Source organism: Mytilus edulis, chromosome 11 (assembly GCF_963676685.1).
Source record: "Mytilus edulis chromosome 11, xbMytEdul2.2, whole genome shotgun sequence".
NCBI classification, from domain to species: domain Eukaryota; kingdom Metazoa; phylum Mollusca; class Bivalvia; order Mytilida; family Mytilidae; genus Mytilus; species Mytilus edulis.
Window position 1 is genome coordinate 9,701,035 of NC_092354.1, and position 27,737 is coordinate 9,728,771.

The window sequence follows — 27,737 nt, forward strand, 5'->3', positions numbered from 1 at the left end:
AGGTCGCTTTAAAATTCGTCGAGAGGTGGTTTTTAAGGGAAATGTACAGGTCGCAGGTCGTTTTTTCTAACACAGAGGACGGAAGTCGGTCGGAGGTAGTTTTTTCTAAATTTTACAGGTGGCAGGTCGTTTTTAGAAGCTAGGTCCTCAGGTCGGAAGTCGCCTCTAAAAAGCCAATAGGTCGCAGGTCGTTTTTGACCCTGCGGGAGCCTCTTATGTTTTCAGCTGTGGAAAGGGGAGGCACGCATATAGCTTTAAAAAAACTCAATAACACTAAAACAAGTAAAAAATCGTCATACACGGGGATTAACTCGATAATAGGTCTTCCGATGGTTTTGGTCATAATGCTATTTTTGTAGTCTACTGTATTCAACTAATAAGCTATGCATTCACCTCAATAGGTATCGAAAATGCAGAACGAAAAATGAAACAGCAAGAGCCAAAAGAAGAAGAAAGGTGATAATATAATACAAATTCTAAGACAAAAAAACGTTAAAGATTAAAGAATCCATTTTGATACAGATAATGAAACAACCCTGTTTTGCGACAGTTCAGTTATTCAAATAAAAATTGTCCGAATTATGTCTCCTTGGTCAGATTAACAATTCAAGTTCTTTATCTTCAAGCGATGAATTTGACAATGCAGTTTAAAACATGAGAATGAATTTGGGGAAGATTGAAAGAAAAAAGATAACTAACTGAATCAATCTGTCAAATAAAATAACATAAATTATGTCATCAAACAATACCCATATTACAGTGCTACTTTTCTACGTTCTTATAAATAACATGTTTATATATTATTTAAAACTCATTTTTGTTTTGAAAAATATATCTCAGAGTTATCACCCTATTATATGTACATCCTTTGTAAATTTAGATGTGGTAGTCACAGATTACCAGTCGAGACCGGGAGATGGCGCAATTTGCCAAGAAGCGAAATAGTGTGCTCTCTATGTGACTCTATGAATATCGGTGATGAATACCACTATATTATGACGTGTAGCTACTTTATCAATGAAAGAATAAATCTGCTTCCCCCTTTTTGTCACGAAAATGTTAACATTTATAACAGGTTAGAACTTCTTAGTATCACTTTATATATGTATATGTAATTCACACATGCTATATAAGTTTGTATATTGTTAATATGTATATGTTCTCTGTAACAATTGTTTTAAGAGAATGAAGTATTCATTCATTCATTCATTCATACATTTAAGATATTAATACATTTTTTGTTCAGATCAGCTTTTTTATGTGAGGATCAAATGTTTATAAAGTTTTAATGTAATACCACAGTATACAATGTAATCATAGGTAATCTAAAGTATACAATGTAATCATAAGTAATCTAAAGTATACAAAGTAATTATAAGTAATCTAAAGTATACAAAGTAATTATAAGTAATTTAATGTAATCAAATTACATTTGAATTAGGTGTAATTGTAATTATAATTAATTACATTAAACTAGCAAAGTGGAGAAGGTAAAAAAGAAGTACCTACTTTACACCGTATACACATATGATACATGTGATTTCGAAATCTGAAAATTATGTCTGATGATTCTTCTCAAGTTATATATATATATATGATCGTCAGAAAGAGAGCACGTATGGTTTTGCACGTTTAAAATACATTATCATGATCGAATACTTTTATCAAAGGTCATCAGAGATTAGTGCAACACATCTGTGCGATTTGCTTGAAAATAATCAGTCACATAAAAAATTGCATCATCCCGAATGCGAGTCGACAGTTCCATAATATTTTTCTCCGCAATCAGGATGACTAGAATCAAAAGATTTTTACCGTTGAACCCAGTAGTCAGACTCCTATCTTTACTATTATGTGAAATTACGAAATTCAATCAGTGTTTTAAAAGTTCATTCGAGAAAAAAAAAACGTTTTGGAAGTTACTATAAATATCTAGCTCCTAAAATTGACTTATACCAGATAAATTTAAGTTAACAGTCTGTATAATACAAATAAAACATATACTGTACATTTCTGGCTCTAGTGGGTACTAACGGTATGTATACCTGTTAGAAATAGTTGTAAAACAGTCAGATAAAGAATTTTATGAATGGACTTACAAAAAACATTTGTAATTTTAAATCCAGTGCATTGATTTGTATTTTATTCACGAATATTATTCCTGGATGATTTCGATGGTTTCAAGAATTAATTAACAAATTAAACGAAAGTCGTTCAATTACATGGTCATTACAGTACAGTAGCTTGACCCGATATCACCGAGGCTGTTCCATTACACTGACACACCCAAATATTTGTGTATTGCTTATTTTATGTTTACAATATTTTGCGCATGCTTAAAGACTATGATTCAATGTTATTATGACTGTTTATGAAATAAATCGTTACAAAAAAATAGTAGAAATTATTTCATATCGCTATCTTTATCTAATTTCCATCTTTCTCATGATAATCCGGTGGTACTTTCCGGTAATCTCAATGAACAGCGCAAGGCTAAAAGATTACGGGTTGTGACACGGTTCAGTGCGTGTATTCATGCACAGCTCGCAGCTTTTTCACAACAACAATGTAAACTCTTTTTAAATCCTCATGGTTTCTCATTTATGGCGACCCACTGTTTGTATATTGTTGGTATTCTATATGTAGTTTTTTGGATTACACCTGCAAATGGTAAGAATTTACTTATTTAAATAATGAATATAATGTTTACATGAAATTTTGATATCGGTCACCCCGCTCCAACAAAATCAACATGGCCGCAGTTTATTTGTGCCCTCTCTGTTCACCTTTTGGCTTGTCCGAGTTTGACCACACCAAAGACATCAACATTTACCCCAGTCATATTACTAATATTATTCTGGGACACGAAACATGACTAGGAACATTTTGTAATAATTTATGCCAATTTAGTTGGGTCATGTTTTGATTTTTTCTCGCGATTTTTTTTTACCACTGAATGGAATTTGTGCCTGATCTCGGTGTCGAGAGGCGAAAATGGGGTCAAGATGAACAAATATTAAAGATATGACGAAAGAGCTATATAAACAAATGGTTGAAAACAAAACAAGATGATTATGGGTGATGATTAACATTTTTATCAAGATTATGTTAAAATTGAACTGTTTATATTGACAAAAATAAAAATTTACGAATTAACAAAAAACATGTGTATTTTATATAAGAATTGAAGAAATAAACAAAAATTTACATGGGTAATTGTTTCCGTGATTATTTTACTACAAATATAGGATTTTTTTGTTAATAAAATAAAAGATTTTTCGTTTTTGTGATGTTCTGGAAGATGATTGGTTATCCACATATTAATTCATTACAGTTATATAGGTCATCATAGATGGCCTTGGTGACCTTGGTATAAAAGAAGCCATTTTGAGGTCTTTTTTTCAGAATTAAGTTAATGACAAGAATTATTATTGTTTTTTTTTAATCTGCATATATAAACAAAAAAAAAAGATTTATCAAATTTCAAATGAGTGTTGGTTAACAAAGTACAATTTTTTTTATAGCATTGATAAAGATCATCTGTTGAAAGTTATCATAATCAGTAAATAAAATAAAAATTAACTATATTTTTATTATTAAATTAAATGCAACTTAATAGTCTTATTTGCATATATGTATATTGTATAAGTTGTATTAAATTTCATAATAATTTAAATATTGTTTACATGTACACTCAATATTAGTAAACAATGCTAAATTGTATTTAAAAACATTTATTCATAGGAAAAAACATTTCATTATCCTACTCATCTTTCAGTTCCATTATAATAATTAATTGAAGATTATTCACCAATATATACTTCTATCTGATATAAGCAGAATGAAATAAGAACACCACCTTTTGTTTTAATACATCATGATCATACAATTAGTATAATATAAAAAGAAGATGTGGTATGATTGCCAATGAGACAACTCTCCACAACTTAGTAAAAGAGACCAAATGACACAGAAATTAACAACTATAGGTCATTGTATGGCCTTCATCAATGAGCAAAGCCCATACTGCAGAGTCAGCTTTAAAAGGCTCTGAAATAAAAGATGTAAAACAATTGATTTAACAAAACTATTTAAACCGCTTAATTTATAAACGTCCAAAATAATGAAAAAATAATTATTTAAACAATTATGTTGTTCGGTGTGAGCCAAGGCTCCGTGTTGAAGGCCGTACATAAACCTATAATGGTTTACTTTTTTTAAATTGTTATTTGGATGGAGAGTTGTCTCATTGGCACTCACACCACATCTTCCTACATTGTATATCTATGTAACACAGCAACAAACAACAACCACTGAATAGCAGGCTCTTGACTTGGGACTGGCAGAATGTGGTGGGGTTGCAATGATTATATACTGTATCTCATTTTGTAAGTTGTGCAACAGATTTTATTGCATTTTATTATAAAAATGATTGATAAATATCCCTCTGGTACATGTATCTTTTTTTAAAGGAAAATCTTCATGTTTGTTATTTTCCAATGTGACAGAAACTCAAGAACACAATTAAACGACAAATTACATTGTACCATGATAAATACTGTCTAAATCAGATAATATAATATTTGGTACTATTTTGAAACAAACTCCAAAAATGCACCCAAAAAAATATCAAACTCATTAGTCAGAATAATCTGACGACTCAAAAAGACAAACCAAAAGTCCAGAAAACCTTGAAAGCTTACATGTAAGTTAAAACTATACAAGACTAAGTTAACCTGACCTAAAAGGATCTTAGGTGTCCTAGAAGGGTAGGGGTATCCTGCTCCACATCTGCAGTTCTTGAAATTAATACAGGACCGATTGGATATTTTGGTTATGTAATGTAACATCTAAGGAAAAGAAGACAGTATTGTATAGCTAGCTCTATGACCATGATGACAATGGAAACCAATAGAATTCCTTTTACATTTGAAAGGGACTACTCATCTTGCTTCAATTTTCCATTAATTTCAGTGGCAGTCTAAATTTTCCTGACCTGCATCCTGGACAGCCACTTTTACAGGACCTACCTATTATTATTAAATTTGTTCTTGTCCTGAATATGCATGAACTATTTGCCACTGGACATTAAAGCAACCAACAGTCAATCGTTCAATCATTGATCTTGCTTTCATGTAGGTTTTCTGTGATTCCAACATTTTGAAGTGTATATAATGCTAAATGCACTTGCTTCTGATACATTTCACATCATGGCAACACCACCTGCACTGTGTCCTGCCACCTATAGGGTTCATAAAAGTTTACTTAAGGTTTTGGTGGCAGATGTAATTCGTTTTCTCATCAGATTTATCATGGGTTCACACTACATGATGTATGGTGGTAACTACAAATAAAAGTACATAAAGTACCTTTAAGATTTATGAATTTGTACATGTATTTGGTACCAAATATGCTTTTACAATTTACTGTAAATTTGCATATTTATTCTTGAGAAATTCCTAATGTTTGCTATAACTTTAAGTAGATATGGCATGTATGGGTGTACATGTACTAAGTGTACTTCATTTTCAATATTTTAATCTTGCCAGTTTGTAAAATAGAGTTAGCACTGCTGTCCAACACATTCATCTGTTCTACACATTATTTCAAAACAAGTTATCTAGTGGTTCACTTGATGTGCAGAATCACTGGAATGGTTGGCTCTGAATGTCAGCATTGTTTCTGTATTTTGTTGTGAGAATATTAGAGAAATTGCTATTCGATAAATTAGCTGCACAGTTTATAATTTGTTTATATTACCCCAATACTTAAATGTACAAACATGTTACATGTCAGTGTTTTGTTTTAAAGGACCCTGGAGATTTTTTTGAATTTGTTTCTATGATTTTCAATGTTACATGTAATTGAAAAACAACAAATATATATGTACCAGATGTGAGTTTTAGAAATATTTTTTTGCCTTAAAAAATAGGAAACTACATGTTCAACATGTAGATTTTTGTACATGATTGCTGTTTATGATTTTATATTTTTATCCTTAATATTTTGTAATTGAAAATATCCTTAATATTGTTTTAAACTTTTCAACAAAGCGATCAAGTTTATCTTCTTACAACACAACACTCAAACTCTGTTAGCAAATTTTCATAAGAGAATCCCTTTTTTCCTGCCCAAGTTTGACCTCAGGCCCAGCAGCCCTGGCTTGCCACTTGTTAATTTGTTTTCATTATTCGATCTGTAAAAATTACCTCTACAGGCCTACAAAATCTATTTAGAATTTCCTCTTTCCCCCAAAAAAAAGGTCTGGGCTTTTTTTTTTATTGTGAAGACTACATTGTACATTACACAAGGTCACTTTTAGTTGAACTTTTAAAGGGGCACTAGCTGTCAAATTCATTGTAACCGATTTGACTCAAATTCTCATATTTGGTTTATAACAATGTAAAACATTTATCCAAACTATCAAAAGTCTAAAATAAACAGTTAACAGAGCATGGGGTAGATAATATATAGGTTCGTTTCGTGTGTATTTTAGTCCAGACGCCATCTAATTAACTATCGATTTGACCTCAGATGACCATATAAGCGATGTAAACAAAAATAAAGATACGAATAGATTAAACCAACACGTGCAATTGCATTTTTATAGGTCTGTTTGATTTTATTTTATAGATTAAAAATAGATGTTTCTCATTGTTTTTAACCATATAAGAATGATTTTATGTGCATCGAATTAGTAATCAAATGATTTACCGTAGTTTCACTTTCATTGTTGACATTCTTTTTCTTGAAATAACCAGTACACGTACAATGCATGCGTTGTCAATCTCTAGCTAGGGGTTAACTTGAAGTTCACATGAATACCGGTTAGAATGATGATGACGTTTTCACTTGCAAGTGAATCAGTCAAAAATTATGTTTAATCGCTTATTTCAACAAAATTAAAGGAAATTGATTGCTAAAAGCAAATTATTATTTCATTATTCCAATTTGATTAATGATTGATCTAAAAAAAATCATACTTTATTTTTTTATATATATCGTAGCTAGTGCCCCTTTAAGTTAATTTGTCTTTGAACTTAATGTTTTTTTTTAAAACATGCATATCAATATGAAGTTATAACAAAGTTCAAAAACTTGAACGTCAAATTTACCTCAATTTTAAGGTCATAACGGTTGCCTTGTTCATGAAGAAGTGATCACAAGAAACCCAGTGTTTTGGGGGATACATGTAACTATCAAAGGAAAGTGTTCTGTAAGTTCAAAAGCCTAAAAAGGGTACCTAACCTCTTCGATATCAATCATAAACATTGCACCAAATATGTAAGTGACATATTGCGAAATAACTTTAAACAGTTCTACAGTGTGGGAATATTTTTTTTATTAGAACAAAATTAAATGTTCTTTTCAAAGAAAATGGATAAACCTTATTAGTAATAAATTAAAAAAGGAATTTATGGTAAGATGTATCATTGTAAAAAAACAAACATCATAGTGTGGTGTGCCGTTGACCACCTTTGAAGTGTCACCACTTCTCCCTATCGTCTACCCCTATGATTTTGAAGTAGTGTGAACCCTGCATGTTTTAAAGTGTACTGCAAAACAAATAATAAATAGATATTTTTAAATGGTTTTAATATGAGGCAGGCATAACCTGTGAATGGGGACGAAGTCTGTATGTATTATTTTCTTACCTCAAACATGTTAATAAAGGAAACGGAAATACCGTAATGTTCCTGATTTCGGTTCTGTGGTTAGGGATTTAGCTGTGACGTTGTTTAAATTATGACGTCATATTCAATGTAAACAATAGAAACGCTTCCATCAGGTAACGTTTTTTTCAAATCAAACAATTATTAAAAATGAAATTGTATTGAGTTCCAATCTTATATTTTACTAGACTGATACATATAATTTTCTTTTCAAAGTCTCATGTAAACAAGACAGATTTCTGCGCAAATGCGGGAAAAACTGGAACAGGAACTAGATCTGAAAAAAAAAGTTAACGATTTTGAGTTCATTAGTAGAATGAAAAATTCGGGAAATTTTCCCGATTTTTTTTTTTTTTATTATTGATTTTTCTACCGTAATTGGGGACTTCGTCCCAATAATAACTGTTTTAGGTTCCCCCTTGGACATTTCTCTGTTAATCCCTGTTTAAGAACCAGATATGCTTTAAAGAAATAACATACTCTTGGGTCTTTTATATCTTACATGAATGCATATATGTCATGTATGTATTGATAGTTATAATTAATTGGTCCTAAGAGTCTTTTTTTTCTCTCTCTCAAAACAGCCTACTTCTAAAAAATGAGGGAAGATATTTATATACTGTATATACATGTAGGAAGACATAATATTAACTTCATTGACATAGACACTCTTTTAATAAAAAGACCAGTGATATTGTTGGCTTTTTTCAAAGCTACCTCTACCCTTTTTTATTGGGAAAATATGCATCATTTTTATCAAATTGGGAAATTTATAATAAACCATGAATTTGACTGGAACTTCAATTTGCAGACCCCCTTTCAAGAGATAAACCCTCATTCGATATAACTTATAAGACCCCTTATTGTCAGTGATGATACATAAATAGACCCTCAAATCTGCACATAGTCATTTTAGGCATGAAAAATGTTTAAATGAGTGTTTTTCAGTTTGTATTCATGCACAATAACTACTGAGACTGCACTGTTTGGGAAAAAGTTGTCTTTTTGGGAATAATTTTAAGCCTTTTTTTTCAAATTGGGATTCTTCTACAGGGGAAAAAGCCTTTATTCTCCAGTAATTTAAGACAAACAATATCACTGAAGACATTCAAAGTCCAAAATAAAGTGAAAACAATTGATTAAACAAAAAACCGACCAAAAGACTAACTATAGTATACAAATATCCACATAGAACACTAAAGACTTTAAAGCAACAGGAACCCCACCAAAAACCAGGGTGGTGATCTTGTAAGCAAGGAATAAGTTTTGAAACATTATTCATTCTATCCTTGAAAGTATCATTTAAAAGGAAAGATTAAAACATTTAAAACATTTTCTTTCTGCATTTTCATTCAATAATCAATGAGGTCTATAAATAGAACTCTATAATAGGGTTAAAAGGTTAGTGAAAGGGACAAGTTATGCAATTTATTACTAGTATTCAGTGTTCAAAATTGATTTTAACCTGAAATTGACCTTTGCTCATTGGATGACCATTAAGAAACAGCTTTGGTCATTCACCTTAGCCTCAGTTTGAAGAATGACCTCTTGACCGTTAAGCAGAAGCATCTCTGTGATAAAGAATGTAAGGACATTGAGTACATTGTTCACAATCAGGAAAGATAACTCATGTAGTTATATGTGATGGGATTTTATTGTATTAGAATATCTATGCATCATTAAAAATTGTACATTATTTAAAATTCCCAAAGTTGTCAATGGTCTTGTCCAGTTATATTACACTAAATTATCATCATGGATATAAAATAATAAACCATATATCAGGATACATTTTGGCCATGTTTTGTGTTACATGGGTTACCTATTGAAAAAAATACCTTGTTATAAATTTCCTATTGAACCTAATTTTGCGCTAATCTATCCTCAATTAGAAATAAATATTATCTTATCTGTATACATTCTTATTGAGAATATGAAATTTAAAGCAAATAATGATAACAGTCAAGTCACAGTGTTCTCTCCACACTGTTTTTTCTGAATCTGTATACATTCTTATTGAGAATATGAAATTCAGTGTTCTCTCTGCACTGTATTAGTGCTGTCAAATTGGGCCATAAAAAAGAATAGGTTTGTTTGCCCAAACGCTACCTACCCAGAACAAAGCTGCCTACTCAAATTCTTTTATTGTCCTGATTTGAAGAAGTTTTTTTTTAATCAGATAGGCATGAAAACTAATAAACACCTGATACTTCAATTTCTTTGAGAAAAAAAAAAGAAAATGCCTACCTACCCACTGTCTCAACCTTTGGGAAGGGTTTGGGCAAACCAAAATATTTTTAATTGTGGCCTTGGGGTTTGAAAACAGTTTGATGATCATGTACATTTTACATTGTAGTATGCACATTGCAGAAGGTTGCCTTTGGACAGTTCTGAGTAGATTTTCACTTCTAATCTATTAGAATATGCATCATTAAAAATAGGAATTGTACATTGGAAATTAGTATGGCGTTCATTATCACTGAACTAGTATATATTTGTTTAGGGGCCAGTTGAAGGACGCCTCCGGGTGCGGGAATTTCTCGCTACATTGAAGACCTGTTGGTGACCTTCTGCTGTTGTTTTTTTTTTCTATGGTCGGGTTGTTGTCTCTTTGGCACATTCCCCATTTCCATTCTCAATTTTATTATTTAAAATTCCCAAAGTTGCCAATGGTCTGTCTTATATACGTTTTACGATATATCTCCAGTTATATTACTCTAAATTATCATCTTGTGATATAAACTGAGTAGATTTTCACTTCTAATCCATGTGACATGTTTCAAATTTGCATATTTTTTTTGGAGCTGATTAAATTAAATTTAAAAATGAATTGATTATCATGATTAAGCAGATGTGTACTACTATTATATGGCTTGCAAGTTTTGAGTGTCACAGCTTATTGAACTTCATGCACAAAATGTGATGCATCACTTTAAACAATCTAGATGCAGTGATATTGTTGTCTTTTTCCAAAACTACCTCTACCGTTTTTTATTGGGAAAAATGCATATTTCATAATCTGTTATTTAAATTGGGAAATTTGTATATTTTATTCTAAACACATCTCTGAGTTTTTGCTGGCTTTGCTGTCTTTTTTGCAGTTTTTTTCGTGTATATTTTGGTTGTCAGACATTTTCAATCTGAAAGGTACTTTTCGAAGAGGGGAAAGAAACAGAAGCAATGATGGTACTTATAAGATGCATTGGAAACTACATGTGTTACAAACACCATGATAAATCTGATCAGAAACCGGATCTCAAAAGTGCTTTCTAATATCAAAATAATAACATGAATACGATATTTACAAACATTACTACCAATACCATCACTGTTTGGGGAAAATGTAAAACTTTTGGGAGGAATTTTAAGCCATTTTTTTTGGTAATTGGGAATTTTCTCTAGGGGAAAAGGCAGAATTTCGGCTGTAATTTGAGGCAAACAATATTACTGAGATGTTCTGTTTCCAGTAGTGCATGAAAGGCAGAAAATGTCTTTTTCTATCACAAGTTGATAGAGACATCACATACATGTATTCTTAGGCTTAAATTGCAAATTATCATCACACTCATCCAGTCTGCAGTATTAGTGAGTAACATCTTTTAGTTGGAAGACCAATATTGTGACATTTTGCTTTGTAAATATTATACTAGTCCAAAAATTTTCTAGTCTCAGTGTTCTTCCAAAATGTTTTAGAATAGCACCATGGAAATTAACATACATGTAGCACTGGTTTTTCAAAAAATATAGCACCATGCATGCATATGGCCCCTAAACATTCTACTATAAAATCATTCAAGATAGCACCAGCCACCATGGTAAAAAATATAGCAGAAGGGTACCATGCATGGTGCTTTATGGCCCTATGGAGAACATTGAGTCTTTTGCATTGGCCTAGTGGCTAACAGTGCAGACTATTTATCTTGATATAAATATTCATTGCAGATGTAATTTATCTTGAACTTGTATTCACAAGTGTCAATGTATATTTGACCATGCACCTACATGAAACAAAAAATTTCACTGGAAACTTAGTTATAAACAATGTTATAATATATGTTCGGGTTGGAACAAATATTCCTTACCCAAGGCCTTTATTCTGTAAGGAACAAATACTGTATTAAAGTAGCTAGTGGTCCTAAGGTTTAGACCACCAAACTTTTCACAGGCCTGGCACAATTTCAGTATTTTTGAATAGAATTAATAGTGCATATTTCTCTCAAGGACCACCAGGGGAAAAAGATTTGGAGAACACTGCTGTAATATTTGTTCCAATGGAAATAATATTACTAATAAGAGAATATTTCTTCCACTTAAAACTTACATTAGGGTGCAATCAACAGTTTTTTACGTGACGTCATTCTGTAACAGGGCATGTAATAGTGGACCCATGGCCATCATGCAGAAGTCAGATATTCATAGTTATATAGAAATCTATACATCAATGGAAAGATAATTCTATGAACTTTCTGAATAAATAATAAAATCCAACGTCTCTTGTTTAAACATGCAAATTGGTACAAGTTATCAGCTGGAAATTAGGCATTTTCCCCCTAAAAAACCTTAAAAACAGACCACCTTTGGACACACGGATCAGTAACCTGTGCATATATTTGAGATTTCTTATAATATGCATTTCGAAGAGCTTATCCGGCTGATTTAAGAAAATGTAGTTTCAGCCTACGTTCGCCTGCTCCGAAAGGAGCTATCTTACCTGACAAATCAAAGTGCTTTTTGCAACAGGTGAAAATCAGCTGTTTATGGAGTTGCCTCCCATATAGTAGGAAGTCACAAAAACATTTTTTTTTTTTTAAATCTTGACAAAAGTGGCATTTTAATTGAACTTCAATATATGTTTTTCACATTGAACATAAAAAACAATCAACTTTTTCATTTAGTGGTATATAAATAGCAGGGAATTCCATCAGTATGTAAATCTCACTGGGGAAATACCCCTAGTTTTTAGTACGAAACTGTTTATAGCACCCTTAATTTCGTGAAAACATCAGTTGAATATGATGTGAACTTTTGTATTTAGTTGAATATGATGTGAACTTTTGTATTTAGTTGAATATGATGTGAACTTTTGTATTTAGTTATGCAAATATTAACCTTGATTATTTTTGTTTGTATTACAGGGAACAATGGGAACGATGAACCACTGTTATCAGGGTTAGTGGTCAACAGTCAGGACGGCCACCATGTTGTGGCACAGAAGAACGGCAAACTTTTGTTGAACTGTTCGGTGGAGGTGAAATCATCAGAGAATGGTGTTCCTAATATAACGTGGAGGAAGGATGGTGTTTTATTAGACTTTGACAATCGTATACAGAAAGTACAGAATGGGTCCCTGTACTTTAAACGTGTATGGCATAAAAAGAAGAAGAATATATCTGACGAGGGAATGTATGAGTGTTTAGTACAGAATAAAATAGGCAGCATTATAGCTAGACGGGTCACTCTTGAAGTAGCAAGTAAGTTCATCTATCTATAATGTTTAGTACAGAATAAAGTAGCCAGCGTTATAGAGAGGGAATAGGATCTTTATCAGGACTCCGGGATGGGGTGTTTTTAAGCTCTGAATTTCGGGATCCGGGAATTCTTTATGCAAATTATGGATTTCGGGATCAGGACCCTTCCTATCCCCCCTCGTTATAGCTAGATGGGTCACTCTTGAAGTAGCAAGTAAGTTCTGCTGTCTACATTGGGCCAAAATTAAAAATATGTTTGTTTCCCCTCCCCCATCCGGGTCAAAAATAAGCCCCCGGGTCAAAAAATTATTTTCCACAAAAAAATCGAAATTATTTTTTTCCTGAAAATAATTTGTTTCCATTTTTGGAAAGTGCTTGAAAGCAGAAGGATTGATAATCTAAATAAATACACTCAAATTGAGCACAAACAACTGATAAGTTGCCTGGACTGGACAAGTCAAACCATTCATGTGACCATGCTATGACAATCACATCCAGTTAAAAAAAAAAAAAAAAAAAAAGAACCTGCCTTCCTGGTCTGTTTACAAAGGGTAGACCCGGGGAGGAGAAACAGATATTCTTTTAAATGTGGCCTTGCATTTTTAGCTCACCTGGCCCAAAGGGTCATGTGAGCTTTTCTCATCACTTTGCATCCTACATGTAAATATCAGTATTACAAGCATCCTACATGTAAATATCAGTATTACAAGATCAACAAAACGAAATATTCCTCATTTACAATGTGGGAGAGTGTCATTTGTTAAATATAAACCAAGATAAGAGTGAAACAGGCTAGTTTTGTTTGTTTTTAAAGTGATTAAGATTATAACTTGATGTTGACTGCTGTACCCCTATTTTTGACAATCATTGTCAGTATAATGGAATTTGTGATGGTGGCTGTCATACAAGTGAGAGGTTTAACTATCTTAAAATCGGGTTTAATCCACCATTTCTACATAAGAAAATGCCTGAACTAAGTTATGAATATGACAGTTGTTTTCCATTCGTTTTGATGTGTTTGAGATTTCTTTCTATTATAAGGGACTTTGACGACTTTCCAATTGGAATTTTCTGTGGAGTTCAGTATTTTTGTAATTTTCCTTTTTACATTATTTTGAGTTAAGTCATGAGACATCAAGGAAAGAAAATATCACCTTACATGTAGAAGTTGTCATACAAAAGGCTCTTAACAAATACATCTTAAAAGGTAGAGATGTTAGGAAAATAGTTCTCCTTGAAGTCTCCCTTTCCAGTTCCAGGGAGAAGTTAATTCTCCCTCAAGTTCTTAAGTGTGATGTAAATATTCAACATGTATTTGTCATGTTTATAAATAGATTTTTATTATTGACCAATCAGATCTTTTTTTGTTAAACAAGCAATTGTTCATGTAAAGTATGCATAAATGGGGTAGTCGACATGGTCAAGGTCGTCAAAAATCACCCTCATCATCTTTTCCCTCAACTCTTACCCAGAAAAATGGAAAAAAGTATTTAAGAAAAATATTTTATTAAATCAATGATAATCTACACAATTACGCAAAAGAAAAAATATTAGTGTTTTTCTGGTTGTCCATTCCAACTGACCCTTACTTTAAAAACAAACTTTTATCTAATCTCATTATCAATGATCATGGCTCATGTCATTTTCTTGTTCATTTCAAAACATTAACCCACATGATTAGTCGATCAAAAACAAAAATAAAAAACAGGGCCATTATAAATTCAAATTAGGCGAGTTTGGATTTAATTCTAATGATATTGACCAAACTGATGTCAAACATTTAAACTGATTTGCAAATCCCCCTTTTATAATTTTTTTGTAAAACATTTTCGTTAAAAAATATTTTATCTTCACTGAACATGTTGAAATAAACGTTTAACCAATGGTTGAACTGACGATCCTTATTATCTAGCAGTGTTTATATAATTTGTTGAGGTTAAAATCTAAAATGCATGAAATTGTTGAATGAACCCTTTAATTGATGTTTCATTCTTTATTTACAACTGAGTTTTATTTTAAAATCACATTGAATTGGAAATTTTATAGCCTAAGAAAAATCAATACATCTCGCAAGTCAAAATCCTATAAATTAACACATTTTTCTATCGGAACATTCTTAAACGGATTAGAAGGGCAAACATAAAGTTTAATTCCTTTTAAGCTATGTTTTTACATTTTCAATTTTTAAACCTCTATAATCTTAAATCAAATATTTGTAAACAAAGAGTAGATAGTTCCCCTTTATGTCGCCCCATAATTCTCTGATGTGTGACCCATTCAGCAAAGGTCACATCAGGTTATTTACATGAAGAAGAATATGATTTATAATACATTTGTACATAGAACATTTTTTGCAACTTAAAAAGAAAGAAGTGTATTTTATTTATGTGTTTGTAATGATTAACATCATAATTAGGATAGAACTGATATAGATTGCAGAATATTCCAGTGCACAGAGAAGGGACTATTTTTTTTATTTGTGGGTCAGCTTATGGCTGAAATAGTGCCAAGGTGTTGAGGTACTGGTAGGGAATAGGTGTAGGCTCAAATAACAAAAACATGTTCACTAGTTAATAAAGAGGTTAATATACCAACATCTTTTCTTTAGCCACAAAAAATATTCAAGTCTTCTAGGGATAAATAATTAAGTAGTTCTGAGGCCTTTTTAGGAGAAAAAAATAGTTGAAAATTATTTTTTATGCTAGTAATTTTATGAAGATTGGTCACTATAAACATTAGAAATGTATGATTGAGTGTTTTGTATAGTACATAGCATCTGTAAATTCTTAACAGCTGTAAAAAAAAAAAATTAAAAAAAGAAATATTTCAAAATGCATAATTTGACATTTTTATTTTCATGAATTATAATAATATATTAATAAATATTAATATAAAACATTGTGAAAAACTCTACATGAAAGTAAATATTATACAGATTGTACTTATTAAGGAATTTGTTTTTTTTATACTTGCATGTATATATGTAATAATTTAATGATTGGACACATTTGTGCCATAAGCCTATTTGCTTGATGTCAACATGACCTTCAAAGATTGCTGATTGACATGTGACCTTGTGGGTGTGTTTATAAAAATATAAGGTGCAGCATTATAATGAGGATTTAACTCTTTGATTGTTTTACCAGTATTATAAGGGGAAAAAATATCTATTTTTATATAACATATTTTTTGCTGCTAGTGTAAACAGTAAAATAACCAAACAACTGAATTCCATAGAAAATTCAAAACTGAAAGTCCCTGATCAAATGGCAAAATTTTGAAAAAGCTCAAACACATAAAAAGAATGTAAACAAATTTGTTATGTAGAAAATGGTAAATTAACCTGGTTTTATAGCTTGTTTAAGGTGGTACCTAACACTACAGGGAGAAAACTCTGTAAAGTCAGCCAAACGTTTTAATTACGTTGTGATATAAAAGGAATATTAAGCTTCTCAATGATCAAAATTGGTGTTTGTCAAATTGCTATATAACCAGTGTAATTTTTCTGACAAAACGGTTGGTTTAAAATTTTAAAAAATTTTATATTTTTGTTAAGGTGTCAAAGTAAATACTTTGGCAAAATTTTATGAAATTTAAACGAGCCAAATTAATTTTAGTGAAAGTGTTGGGTACCACCTTAATTTCTCACTTGCAAGTATGACAATTTTAAGAAGACATATATGCAATACGGTAAAATAGAAAAGAAAGATACTTTTTAGAAGATATAAGAAGATGTGGTATGAGTGCCAATGAGACAACTCTCCATCCAAGTCACAATTTGTAAAAGTAAACCATTATAGGTCAAAGTACATGATATGCAATACAGTTATATAGAAAAGAAAGATACTTTTTAGTAGATATAAGAAGACGTGGTATGAGTGCCAATGAGACGACTCTCCATTCAAGTCACAATTTGTAAAAGTAAACCATTATAGGTCAAAGTACATTTTATGCAATACGGTTATATAGAAAAGAAAGATACTTTTTAGTAGATATAAGAAGACGTGGTATGAGTGCCAATGAGACGACTCTCCATTCAAGTCACAATTTGTAAAAGTAAACCATTATAGGTCAAAGTACATTTTATGCAATACGGTTATATAGAAAAGAAAGATATTTTTTTTAGTAGATTTAAGAAGATGTGGTATGAGTGCCAATGAGACAACTCTCCATCCAAGTCACAATTTGTAAAAGTAAACCATTATAGGTCAAAGTACATGATATGCAATACAGTTATATAGAAAAGAAAGATACTTTTTAGTAGATATAAGAAGATGTGGTATGAGTGCCAATGAGACAACTCTCCATTCAAGTCACAATCTGTAAAAGTAAACCATTATAGGTCAAAGTACATCATATGCAATACGGTAAAATAGAAAAGAAAGATATTTTTTTTAGTAGATATAAGAAGATGTGGTATGAGTGCCAATGAGACAACTCTCCATTCAAGTCATAATCTGTAACAGTAAACCATTATAGGTCAAAGTACTGTCTTCAGCATAGCAAAAGTTCTGAAACCCTGTAGATAAGGCCACACTTAAAAATATTTTGGTTTGTCCAAACCCTACCCAAAGGTTGAGACAGCGGGTAGGTAGGTAGGCATTTTCTTTTTTTTTCTTCAAAAAAAGAAATTGAAGTATCAGATCTTTATTATATATATATAATTAGTCTTCATGCCTATTTGATTAAAAAAAAACTTCTTCAAATCAGGACAATAAAAGAATTTGAGTAGGCAGCTTTTTTCTGGGTAGGTAGCGTTTGGGCAAACAAACCTATTATTTATTATGGCCTAAAAGAGTTAGATATATTTGTTATTTTATTTTTAGGCATAGCAAAAGAGTATAGCTCTGAACCTGTAGATAAAAGTGTTGACAAGGGGGGTGTGGCACGGTTCGAGTGTAAGATCAAAGCAGTGCCCCCTCCTCTGTACACATGGATCAAAGATGAAGTCCAGTTAGCAACAAATGACAGGTAAATACGTCATTCTATATATACTCCTTTGACTTGTAGTGATTTTGATAGTGCTCATCATTTATATATATAACAATTTTGAAAATTAATATACTGTGGATTCATTTATTTTCGTGGGTATCAATATTCGTGGATAGAGAAAAAAAAGATGTTTCGTGGTCTACGTAAATTCGTGGATCGCTGATTACAACAACAAAAAATTAGATAAGTAATTCGTGGATTTCTTTTTGATTTAGGAGATCATATAACCTCCTTGGTGTGATCAATAATAAAACAAAACAAAAAAGAAGGAATTCATTGAAAATTTTTTGAGTTGTCAAAATCATCGTTTGGTCATTCTAGGTTAAAGTGCTCATTGATAACTTCGATAAAAATAATGGACAAAGACAACTAATTATTTGTTTGTTTTACAATTTATAAATTCTTGTCTGAATTCTATAAGGCATTCAAAACTTTATGATTGAAAGCTCATTTCCCTAATCACGATATAATAAACAGTGATATAAGTATAAGGTGTGAAAATAAATGTTCCTGTCATAAACAATATTACCTACGGGCAATATCCCTGTACTTAATCCTATTGATTTTTAATCACTGTTAAACCAAACTATGACACGATAATTAACAACTTGCAGTTATTTTCCATGAACAGTTTTAATTAATTTTAAAAAGTAAATTATCACTGATATTCGATATATTTATTATAGATTTAATCAAAATACTTGTATCTTCTTTCAATAAAAAAACACGTGTTACGTTACAATATTCAACACTTTACTAGAACTGCATAACATAACCGGAAATAAACATCCGACTCCATACACATTTCTCGGGATTATTCTTCGTTGAATTCTTAAATTCGTGGTTCGCTGTGACCCACGAAAATTGGTATACCACGAATAAAAATGAATCCACAGTAGATACTTTAAATCACAAAAATGATCAGCATTGAGCAAGGCAAGATCTACTAACAAATCAAAGTTTGACAATATATTTAGTAGACTGTCACTCTTTATAGGAGTGATTGCCCTTAAATGAGGATTTTTTTTACCCTCTTGTGTTTCGAGCAAAAAACTGAGGAAGATAGAGAGAAACTAAGCAGACAAAATGATAATCAATACAAGATCAACAAAACAGTGATTTTTGTCATGAATTCTAATCTACAATGTTGGAGAGTGTCCTTTGTTGAACATACACATAGACCAAAGTGAGCGACACAGGCTCATTACAGCATCTAGTTTGTTTCCTCAAAAAAATATTTATTTCCTTTAAAACATTGTAGTATATTAAGCAACATGACCTTTGCATTGTACTTTTACAGAGAAAAATTGGTAAATGACTACAATCCAACAAGAAGAGTAAGACAATAAATTTAATTATCTATTGTTCCAGGTTTATCATTATAAACTGCAGATTTTACATGATATATAAATATCTAGTTTTATCTTTATGAAACGACGGTGCATACTATACATAACTGCATACTATACACGGCCTGATACAGTATCTATCTTTCAGGTATATCATTATAAACTCAGGGATTCTGCAGATTTTACATGTGACTGCAGACGACGCGGGCCAATACAGTTGTCATGCTACCTCAGGGGGACTACATCACCTCCCCGATACAGTTAATAGTATTACTTGGAAAAGAAGTTCTGAAGCCTACCTCACAGTCAAATCAGGTACAACATATTACCAGTTGATTATGTTATTGATACTTGTAAGATTAACTACCTTGAACACAAATTTTGTTGAAATAAAAAGATGTGGTATGACAAATGTAGGAGTGCCAATGAGACAAATCTCCATCAAAGTCACGATGACGGATGTTGTTAGAGTAAACAATTATAGGTTAACAAGTACACACTCAACAGCAAGACAGCAAGTTATAAATGGACTTAGAATTAAAACCAATTAGAAATAATTTAATTTTGGATGTAATGCGTCTTCTGATTGGCTGACATTATTTTGTTATGAGCCCATAGACATAATTTAGTCATGTGACCGTGACGTCCTCGATGATGTTTCATGGTTTTCTACGGTTTAAAATGGAATTTAGAATTAAATTATAAGAAATGACTGTAATATTTTTTCTGTCTATTCGAAATAACATAAAAAATGTGATGCACACTGTTAAATAACCAGCTACGCGTGTTATCAATGTGGACCAAATTTTTTATGTTATTTCTTCATAGACAGAAAAAATATTACAGTCATTCCTTAAATACTGAAAGAATAAATTTAATATTTATTACAGGGAATAAACCAAGACCAGCAAAGATAGTTGCTGGACCATCAGATACAGTTGCTCAGTCTGGTCAAACAGTGGTGCTAGAATGTCTGGTCGATGGTAGTCCCAGACCTATTGTTAAATGGAGAAGAGAAGGTAATTAAATAAAAAGTTTCATAAACAACATAGAAAAGAAGTTGTATAAGTGCCAATGACACAACTCTCCATCTAAGTCACAGTGAATGTGTAAAAGTAAACAATTATAGGTCATAGTAAGGCTTTCAAGATGAAGCCTTGGCTCACACCTAACAACAAGCTTTAAAGGACCCCAAAATATCTTTTGTTAACCAATTCAACAGGAAAACCAATGGTCTAATATATATATATATATACAAAGTAATTGTAATTTAATTAATTACATTTCAAAAACAGTGTAATGTGTAATTTATGTAATTGATCATTTTTGCAATGTAATGTGTAATTTAATTAATTCCAATGTAATTGACCCCAAGTCCGATGGACTGTGCCAACCACCGAACAACAGGCTTCAGAATTAGGAAAGATGCATGAAAATGCACAAGGTTTGAATGTCTTATCAGACACCAACCTTCACCCTAACCTGAGACAGTAACTGTAATATTACAACATAAAAAGGCACACTATTACATATCAATAGAAATGGTCAATCTCAATCAAAAATACATTAAATAAACATTTATCATTGAAAAGCATGAAATGGCAGTAAGACATGGTCTAATAGGCACCTCTATGAAATGATCAGCTGTTGGTAACAAGCTGATCCTAATCCTCATTCATATTTCCTTCATATTTCGGGCTCTGCCTAACACAGGCAGTTGTCACAATTTTCAGTGGCAATGGATTGAAACCTATTTAAAAGGAGCATTTCTGACGAATCAAGAACATAAACTTAGAAAAACAAAGAGCTTATCTCCAAGTCTTGAAAAAAATTTAACCAAAACCCTTTAATATCATTTTCAGACCTTGAACCTACAGTTGCATATTTCTGTTTCAAATTATGCATTAATGATGATAGCCAAAGTAAAAAAACCAATCAGACAAAAAAGAAGATGTGGTATGATGGACATTGAGACAACTTTCTACCAGAAACAAAATGATGTAAAATATTTATTTATAGAAAAGGACATTGAACCTTGAACTTGTTGCTCATTTATGTTCTATTTTTCAGATGGTAAAAACATCACGAAAGCCGTGTTGCAGGGGACAAATCTTAAATTGTTAGAACTGGAAGAGAAAGACACTGGCAGTTATATTTGTGAAGTTTCTAGTCAAAATGGACCTTTGATTACTGCTAAGGCTAACCTTGTAGTTACAAGTAAGTGAAGTTTCTAGTCAAAATGGACCTTTGATTACTGCTAAGGCTAACCTTGTAGTTACAAGTAAGTGAAGTTTCTAGTCAAAATGGACCTTTCATTACTGCTAAGGCTAACCTTGTAGTTACAAGTAAGTGAAGTTTCTAGTCAAAATGGACCTTTCATTACTGCTAAGGCTAACCTTGTAGTTACAAGTAAGACGATAGAAAGCTCTACACCAAAAAATTTCAGAAGAACAATATTTCAACATTTTTCTCATTACCTAATAAAAATTGATAAATAATCTATATCAAGAGTTGAATATTCCTAGTCTAAGACATCAGACAAGTTAGTTACTTACAGTACAGACTGAAACCTGGTCAGATGCTTTTGTTCACATATGAAATTAAAGATGTATTCTCAGCATAACATGGTGACTGTCATAATTGATTAAATTAAAGAAAGTTATTATCTATCATGTCCGAATTTTATTTCATCATTATCAACGCTGCTAAAAAAATTAACAGATTTCAAATTGTTATAAATATGTATTACTAGATTTATTTCACTTGACTGGGCGGGGTTTAAGAAGTTCGTTTATTTAAGGACAGTCCATCTATAGACAGGAGTTTTGGGATAAACTCATCAATGTAGTGTCCAGTTATTCGTCCCATATCAAACACTCAGTACTTTTGTATATGCGTTTCGGTGACACTGATAAGTGATTAGAATTCAATAATAATTATAATGTCAATCATCCTTATCACACACATCTTCAAATAGACTGTTCTAATGCAAATTATTTGCCCGATCAGTTGAAATAACATTGGTAATTCATGTAAGAACAATAAATGGATATATATATATTTACCTTCAGAAAGAACAACTAATTTTTATGCCCCACCTACGATAGTAGAGGGGCATTATGTTTTCTGGTCTGTGCGTCCGTCCGTCCGTCCAGTTAAAGTTTTTGGTCGAGGTAGTTTTTGATGAAGCTGAAGTCCAATCAACTTGAAACTTAATACACATGTTCCCCATGATATGATCTTTCTAATTTCAATGCCAAATTATAGTTTTGACCCCAATTTCATGGTCCACTGAACATAGAAAATGATAGTGCAAAGTTCAGGTTAAAGTTTTTGGTCAAGGTAGTTTTTGATGAAGTTAAAGTTACATCAACTTGAAACTTAGTACACATGTTCCCTATGATATGATCTTTCTAATTTTAATTCCAAATTAAAGTTTTGACCCCAATTTCACGGTCCACTGAACATAGAAAATGATAGTGGGAGTGGGGCATCCGTGTACTATGGACACATTCTTGTTTATTATTTTTCAGAAACAACTAATTATTTATTATTTTTCAGAAACAACAACTAATTATTTATTATTTTTCAGAAACAGCAACTAATTATTTATTATTTTTCAGAAACAACAACTAATTATTTATTATTATTTTTTTGCAGCACCACCTGTTATATTAGAGAAACCTAAAAACCAGAAGTTTCCCCGGTCACGTGTTATTATATTTACGTGTGATGCAGAAGGATCTCCCAAGCCTAAGATCACATGGTACAAGGATGGACAGACAACTCTAATCAGCAACACTCATGGCAGATATAAAGTAAGAGCCATTGTAATTCAAAGTTTTCCAAAGTTGTCTCTGATTGGTCAATCTGTTTGTACTTTTGTTTGCTCTATTGTTCCGTTGAATAGATACAATAGCTATTGTTCTGTGTAATTATTTCACTGGAATATTTAAATTTCTTCCAAGAGAAATCTTATCACTCACTGATAATATATGAGTAAAAAAATCATCTTCTAAATACATGCAGTGATATTGTTTGCCTTAAATTATCGGAGAATGAAGGCTATTTCTCCTGGAGAAAAACCCCAACTTGTAAAAAAAAAATGGCTTAAAAGACAATTTTTTTCCAAAACAGTGCAATCTCAGTAGTTATTGTGCATTAATACAAACTGAAAAACACTCATTTATACATTTGCCATGCATAAAATGACCTTTGTGCAGGTTTTATTTCAAAGTAGGGTTTGACTCGTGAAAGGGGGTCTGCAAATTGAATTTTCAGTCAAATTCATGGGTTATTCTGTATTTCCCAATTTTCTAAAAATGACGCATATTTTCCCAATAAAAAAGGGCAGAGTTAGTTTTGAAAAAAGCCAACATTACCACTGACATGAAAATAAATGGTTCAAATCTCAGAACTGTGTGATGTTGTATTATGATACAATAAAATTTACAATAATATATTTTCAGTCAAATTCATAAAAAGGATACAATATTTTTATTCCAATTTAATTTGTTACAGATAAAAGATGAAGGGAGACAACTGGTGATAGAGCAGACGGTAGTGGAGGATTCTGGGTATTATCAGTGTATAGCAGAGAACAGTGTTGACTTTGTATCAGCATTCGCCAGGCTTCTCATTGAAAAAGACGGTAGGTTGAATAGAGTGCCATAATTATACATTTCTTATTTTGAAACATGCAATTTCTTAATTTGTAAAAATGTGATATTGTAATTTGAAACATGTATTTTTTACATCAGTTTCATTAATTTCTACATTTCAAGAAGTTTTACAATTGTAGAATTAACTAGTTCCAGAATATTCTGGAAGAGGTTGCTGTTGATACAGGGGCGGATCGAGCCATTTTAAAAAGGGGGGGTTCCCAACCCAGGATAAAGGGGAGGTTCCAACTATATGTCCCCATTCAAATGCATTGATCGGCCAAAAAAAAGGGGGGGTTCCAACCCCCGGAACCCCCCCTCTGGATCCACCAATGTTGATATATGTACACTTGTACCTTAGCCAACTCATTCCAAATATTTCATTATTTATATGCAATAAAATGTTTGTTCTTTTATTTAATATACATAATACACTTAACTACATTTTACAAATTAGGAAATGTATAATTATAGCTGATATTCCCTCCCATAAAATAGAAGTGGAAAATGCTGGCAAACAATTCTAAAACACTTTGCGAGTGTTAAAATGAGTCAAAATCACCAAATAAAAAAATACAATTGAAAAACTTGTGGATGTTTAAACAGGATGTTTGAACAGCACATGCAAATGAAAAAAATTGCCGTGAGAGTGCAGAAATACTTCATTGATTCCAGTAGAACTAGACTTTAAAAGTAAAAAAAGTGTTATCCTTTCAAATCAATGTTAGTACTCCTGATAAAAAGTTTGAAAGATTTTACTACGGTGTTAAACTTATAACCTTTTGGAATGAGATTTTTCAAAGCCAATTAAGTAAACAGGAACGGTTTGTATCGTAATAGTAGACACTGTGAAATCATTGATTAGTGATATTGTTTGCCTTAAATTAATGGAGAATAAAGGCTTTTTCCCCTGGAGAAGAATCCCAATTTAAAAAAAAAGGCTTAAAATTATTCCCAAAAGGACAACTTTTTTCCCAAACTGCAGTTTCAGTAGTAATTGTGCATGTATACAAACAGAAAAACACTCATTTAAACATTTTTCATGCCTAAAATGACCATATGTGCAGATTTGAGGGTCTATTTATGTATTATCACTGATAATCATGATTATAAGGGGTTTTATTTCAAATGAGGGTTTACATCTTGAAAGGGGGTCTGCAAATTGAAGTTCCAGTTAATTTCATGGTTTATTATGAATTTCCCAATTTGATAAAAATGATGCAAATGTTCCCAATGAAAAAGGGTAGAGGTAGTTTTGAAAAAAGCCAACAATATCACTGTTGATATTCTTTGGATACCAATGTTCGTTGATTTCATGGATACAAGAGAACCACTAATGTTAATGTTCAATTTCTAAAGGTTTTTATGCAGATTTTGCCAAAACCACAATATTAGTTTTCTACAAAGATGTCCTAAAACCACGAAAGTGAATGAATCCTCAGTAATAGATTCATTTGAAGGGGGTCTCATTGGGGGGTTCTGATCCCGGATCCTGCTTACTGTTTTGTCAGATTCCAGTATCCCGCTAATACTATGTACCTAAGCATTTCTCATTTTTTTGTAATTTCCCGTGTCATGCTAGACCTTAATTCCCGTTTTCACGGCACAATAATTTGACTTTCCCATATCACACTTACAAAAATTCGGCAATCCCGCGTCACGCTTAGACCCCAATGAGACGCACTTTAAAATAGGATTATTTTTTTAAAGTTAATTCATGTGAATCACTCTCAACATAAACTGATTATTTGGTATTACAGACACAGCGCCTGGAAAGCCAAATGTCAGCGCTGAGGCAGTGTCCAGTAGAAGCATAAAAGTCTCATGGTATAGACCGGTCAACCAGAAATGTCCCATTTTGGCGTACTCTGTCACAATGAAAGTGTCTGACACTGGAAGTAAGTTAACTTCGCCTTTTTAGAATTTAAAGGACTATGGGTAAAATGAAAATAACGTTACTTAATTGGTTGAATTTCTATTGTTTATCTCGTTTTAAACCAATCACAATATTTTGGTGAACACTTTTTGAAATCTTACCCTGAAATCATTAGATTTTGAAACAGCTAATTGGTCTTTAATTGCTGTAAGGTGAACATATTTATCTCATTCTCATGGTTCAGAATTCCAAGGATAAAAGAAAAATTTGGAACTCAATATGAGATAAAAGCTTGAAATTGGTGCATAACTTGTTAAACAATTTGATATTCATGATATAGTTACAGGTACAATAGAAAAGAGAAGGGAAACCAGAAATGTGTCATAGAATAAACTACTTATCATTGATATGGTCATATTTATAAATTAACTGTTTACAAACTTCTAAATTTTTGAATACTGAGGCTTTTCTACCTCAAAAAAAGATTACCTTAGCTGTATTTGGCAAAAAATTTAGGAATTCTGCTCTTCAACTACGTACTTTATTTGGCCTTTTTAGCTCTTTTGGTTTCGAGCGTTACTGATGAGTCTTGTTGACGAAAAGACGCGTCTGACGTTACAGCGGATTCCATTGAGTGTGTAGCCAAAGGTAATATCTTTGGTAAGCTTGCTTGTTAGCTGAACTGTGAAGTCATTATTAGGTCAGGTATACTACCCTCCTTTTGAAGTAGCATAGTCCAACAGACAGATCGATTAGTTTTCATGTCGGACTAGTCTATTCTTAAAGTAGGGTAGTTTACCTAACCTAACACTGACTTCATGGTTCAGCTAACAGGCAAGCTAATCATAGATATTACCTTTGGCTACACACTCAATGGAATCTGCTGTAATACAAAATTTAATCCTGGTATCTATGATGAGTTTATTTATTGACCAAAGACCTCAAAACAGCTTAAGGTCACCAATGGGTCTAGAAAACAGTGAGAAAATCCTGCACCCAGAGCTGGGCTTCAGCTGGCCCCTCAATAATATTGTATATTTTGCTCAGCAAATGGACACCACACTTAACTCCAATACATACAAATGAACTAAAAACTCAACGAACAAAAAATCACTATCAAACAAAGGCTGGAAACTCCTGAGTGAGACAGTCTGACTGCAAAAGCACTATCAAACAAAGGCTGGAAACTCCTGAGTGAGACAGCCTGACTGCAAAAGCACTATCAAACAAAGGCTGGAAAATCCTGAGTGAGACAGTCTGACTGCAAAAGCACTATCAAACAAAGGCTGGAAACTCCTGAGTGAGACAGTCTGACTGCAAAAGCACTATCAAACAAAGGCTGGAAACTCCTGAGGGAGACAGTTTGACTGCAAAAGCACTATCAAACAAAGGCTGTCTATAGATGGACTGGTCTTAAATAGGCGAACTTCTTAAACCCCGCCCAGTCAAGTGAAATAAATCTAGTAATACAGTAGCATATTTATTATTTTTCAGGTAATGTAGAAACACAAGTGATGCAAGCAACAGATACAATGAAGATGTTCACAGATCTGGTACCTTATACTAATTATACAGTGTTTGTGTTAGCCTATACATCATTGTGTGGGGCAGGGGAACAGTCAGATCCAGTCACAGTGGCAACACTAGAAGATGGTAAGCATTTACTCTAATTTATATACCATTTTAAGGAGGAACAGATATAAACTGGTAAAACCCTC

General features: G+C 32.1%; 1 protein-coding gene across 2 annotated transcripts in view; it reads left to right on the forward strand.

Moving 5' to 3' along the window:
- The first annotated feature begins 2,352 nt into the window (after positions 1 to 2,352).
- Positions 2,353 to 27,737, forward strand: part of LOC139495084 (protogenin-like) — a 47,598-nt gene continuing 22,213 nt past the window's right edge. For both annotated transcript variants that reach the window (XM_071283234.1, XM_071283235.1), the window contains exons 1-10: positions 2,353 to 2,670; positions 12,809 to 13,144; positions 17,968 to 18,112; positions 19,631 to 19,797; positions 20,373 to 20,501; positions 21,553 to 21,699; positions 23,143 to 23,300; positions 24,004 to 24,133; positions 25,904 to 26,041; positions 27,514 to 27,672. In XM_071283234.1, the coding sequence (XP_071139335.1) occupies positions 2,604 to 2,670; positions 12,809 to 13,144; positions 17,968 to 18,112; positions 19,631 to 19,797; positions 20,373 to 20,501; positions 21,553 to 21,699; positions 23,143 to 23,300; positions 24,004 to 24,133; positions 25,904 to 26,041; positions 27,514 to 27,672 (1,576 nt within the window). In that variant the 5' untranslated portion in view covers positions 2,353 to 2,603. The remainder of the gene's footprint in view (positions 2,671 to 12,808; positions 13,145 to 17,967; positions 18,113 to 19,630; positions 19,798 to 20,372; positions 20,502 to 21,552; positions 21,700 to 23,142; positions 23,301 to 24,003; positions 24,134 to 25,903; positions 26,042 to 27,513; positions 27,673 to 27,737) is intronic.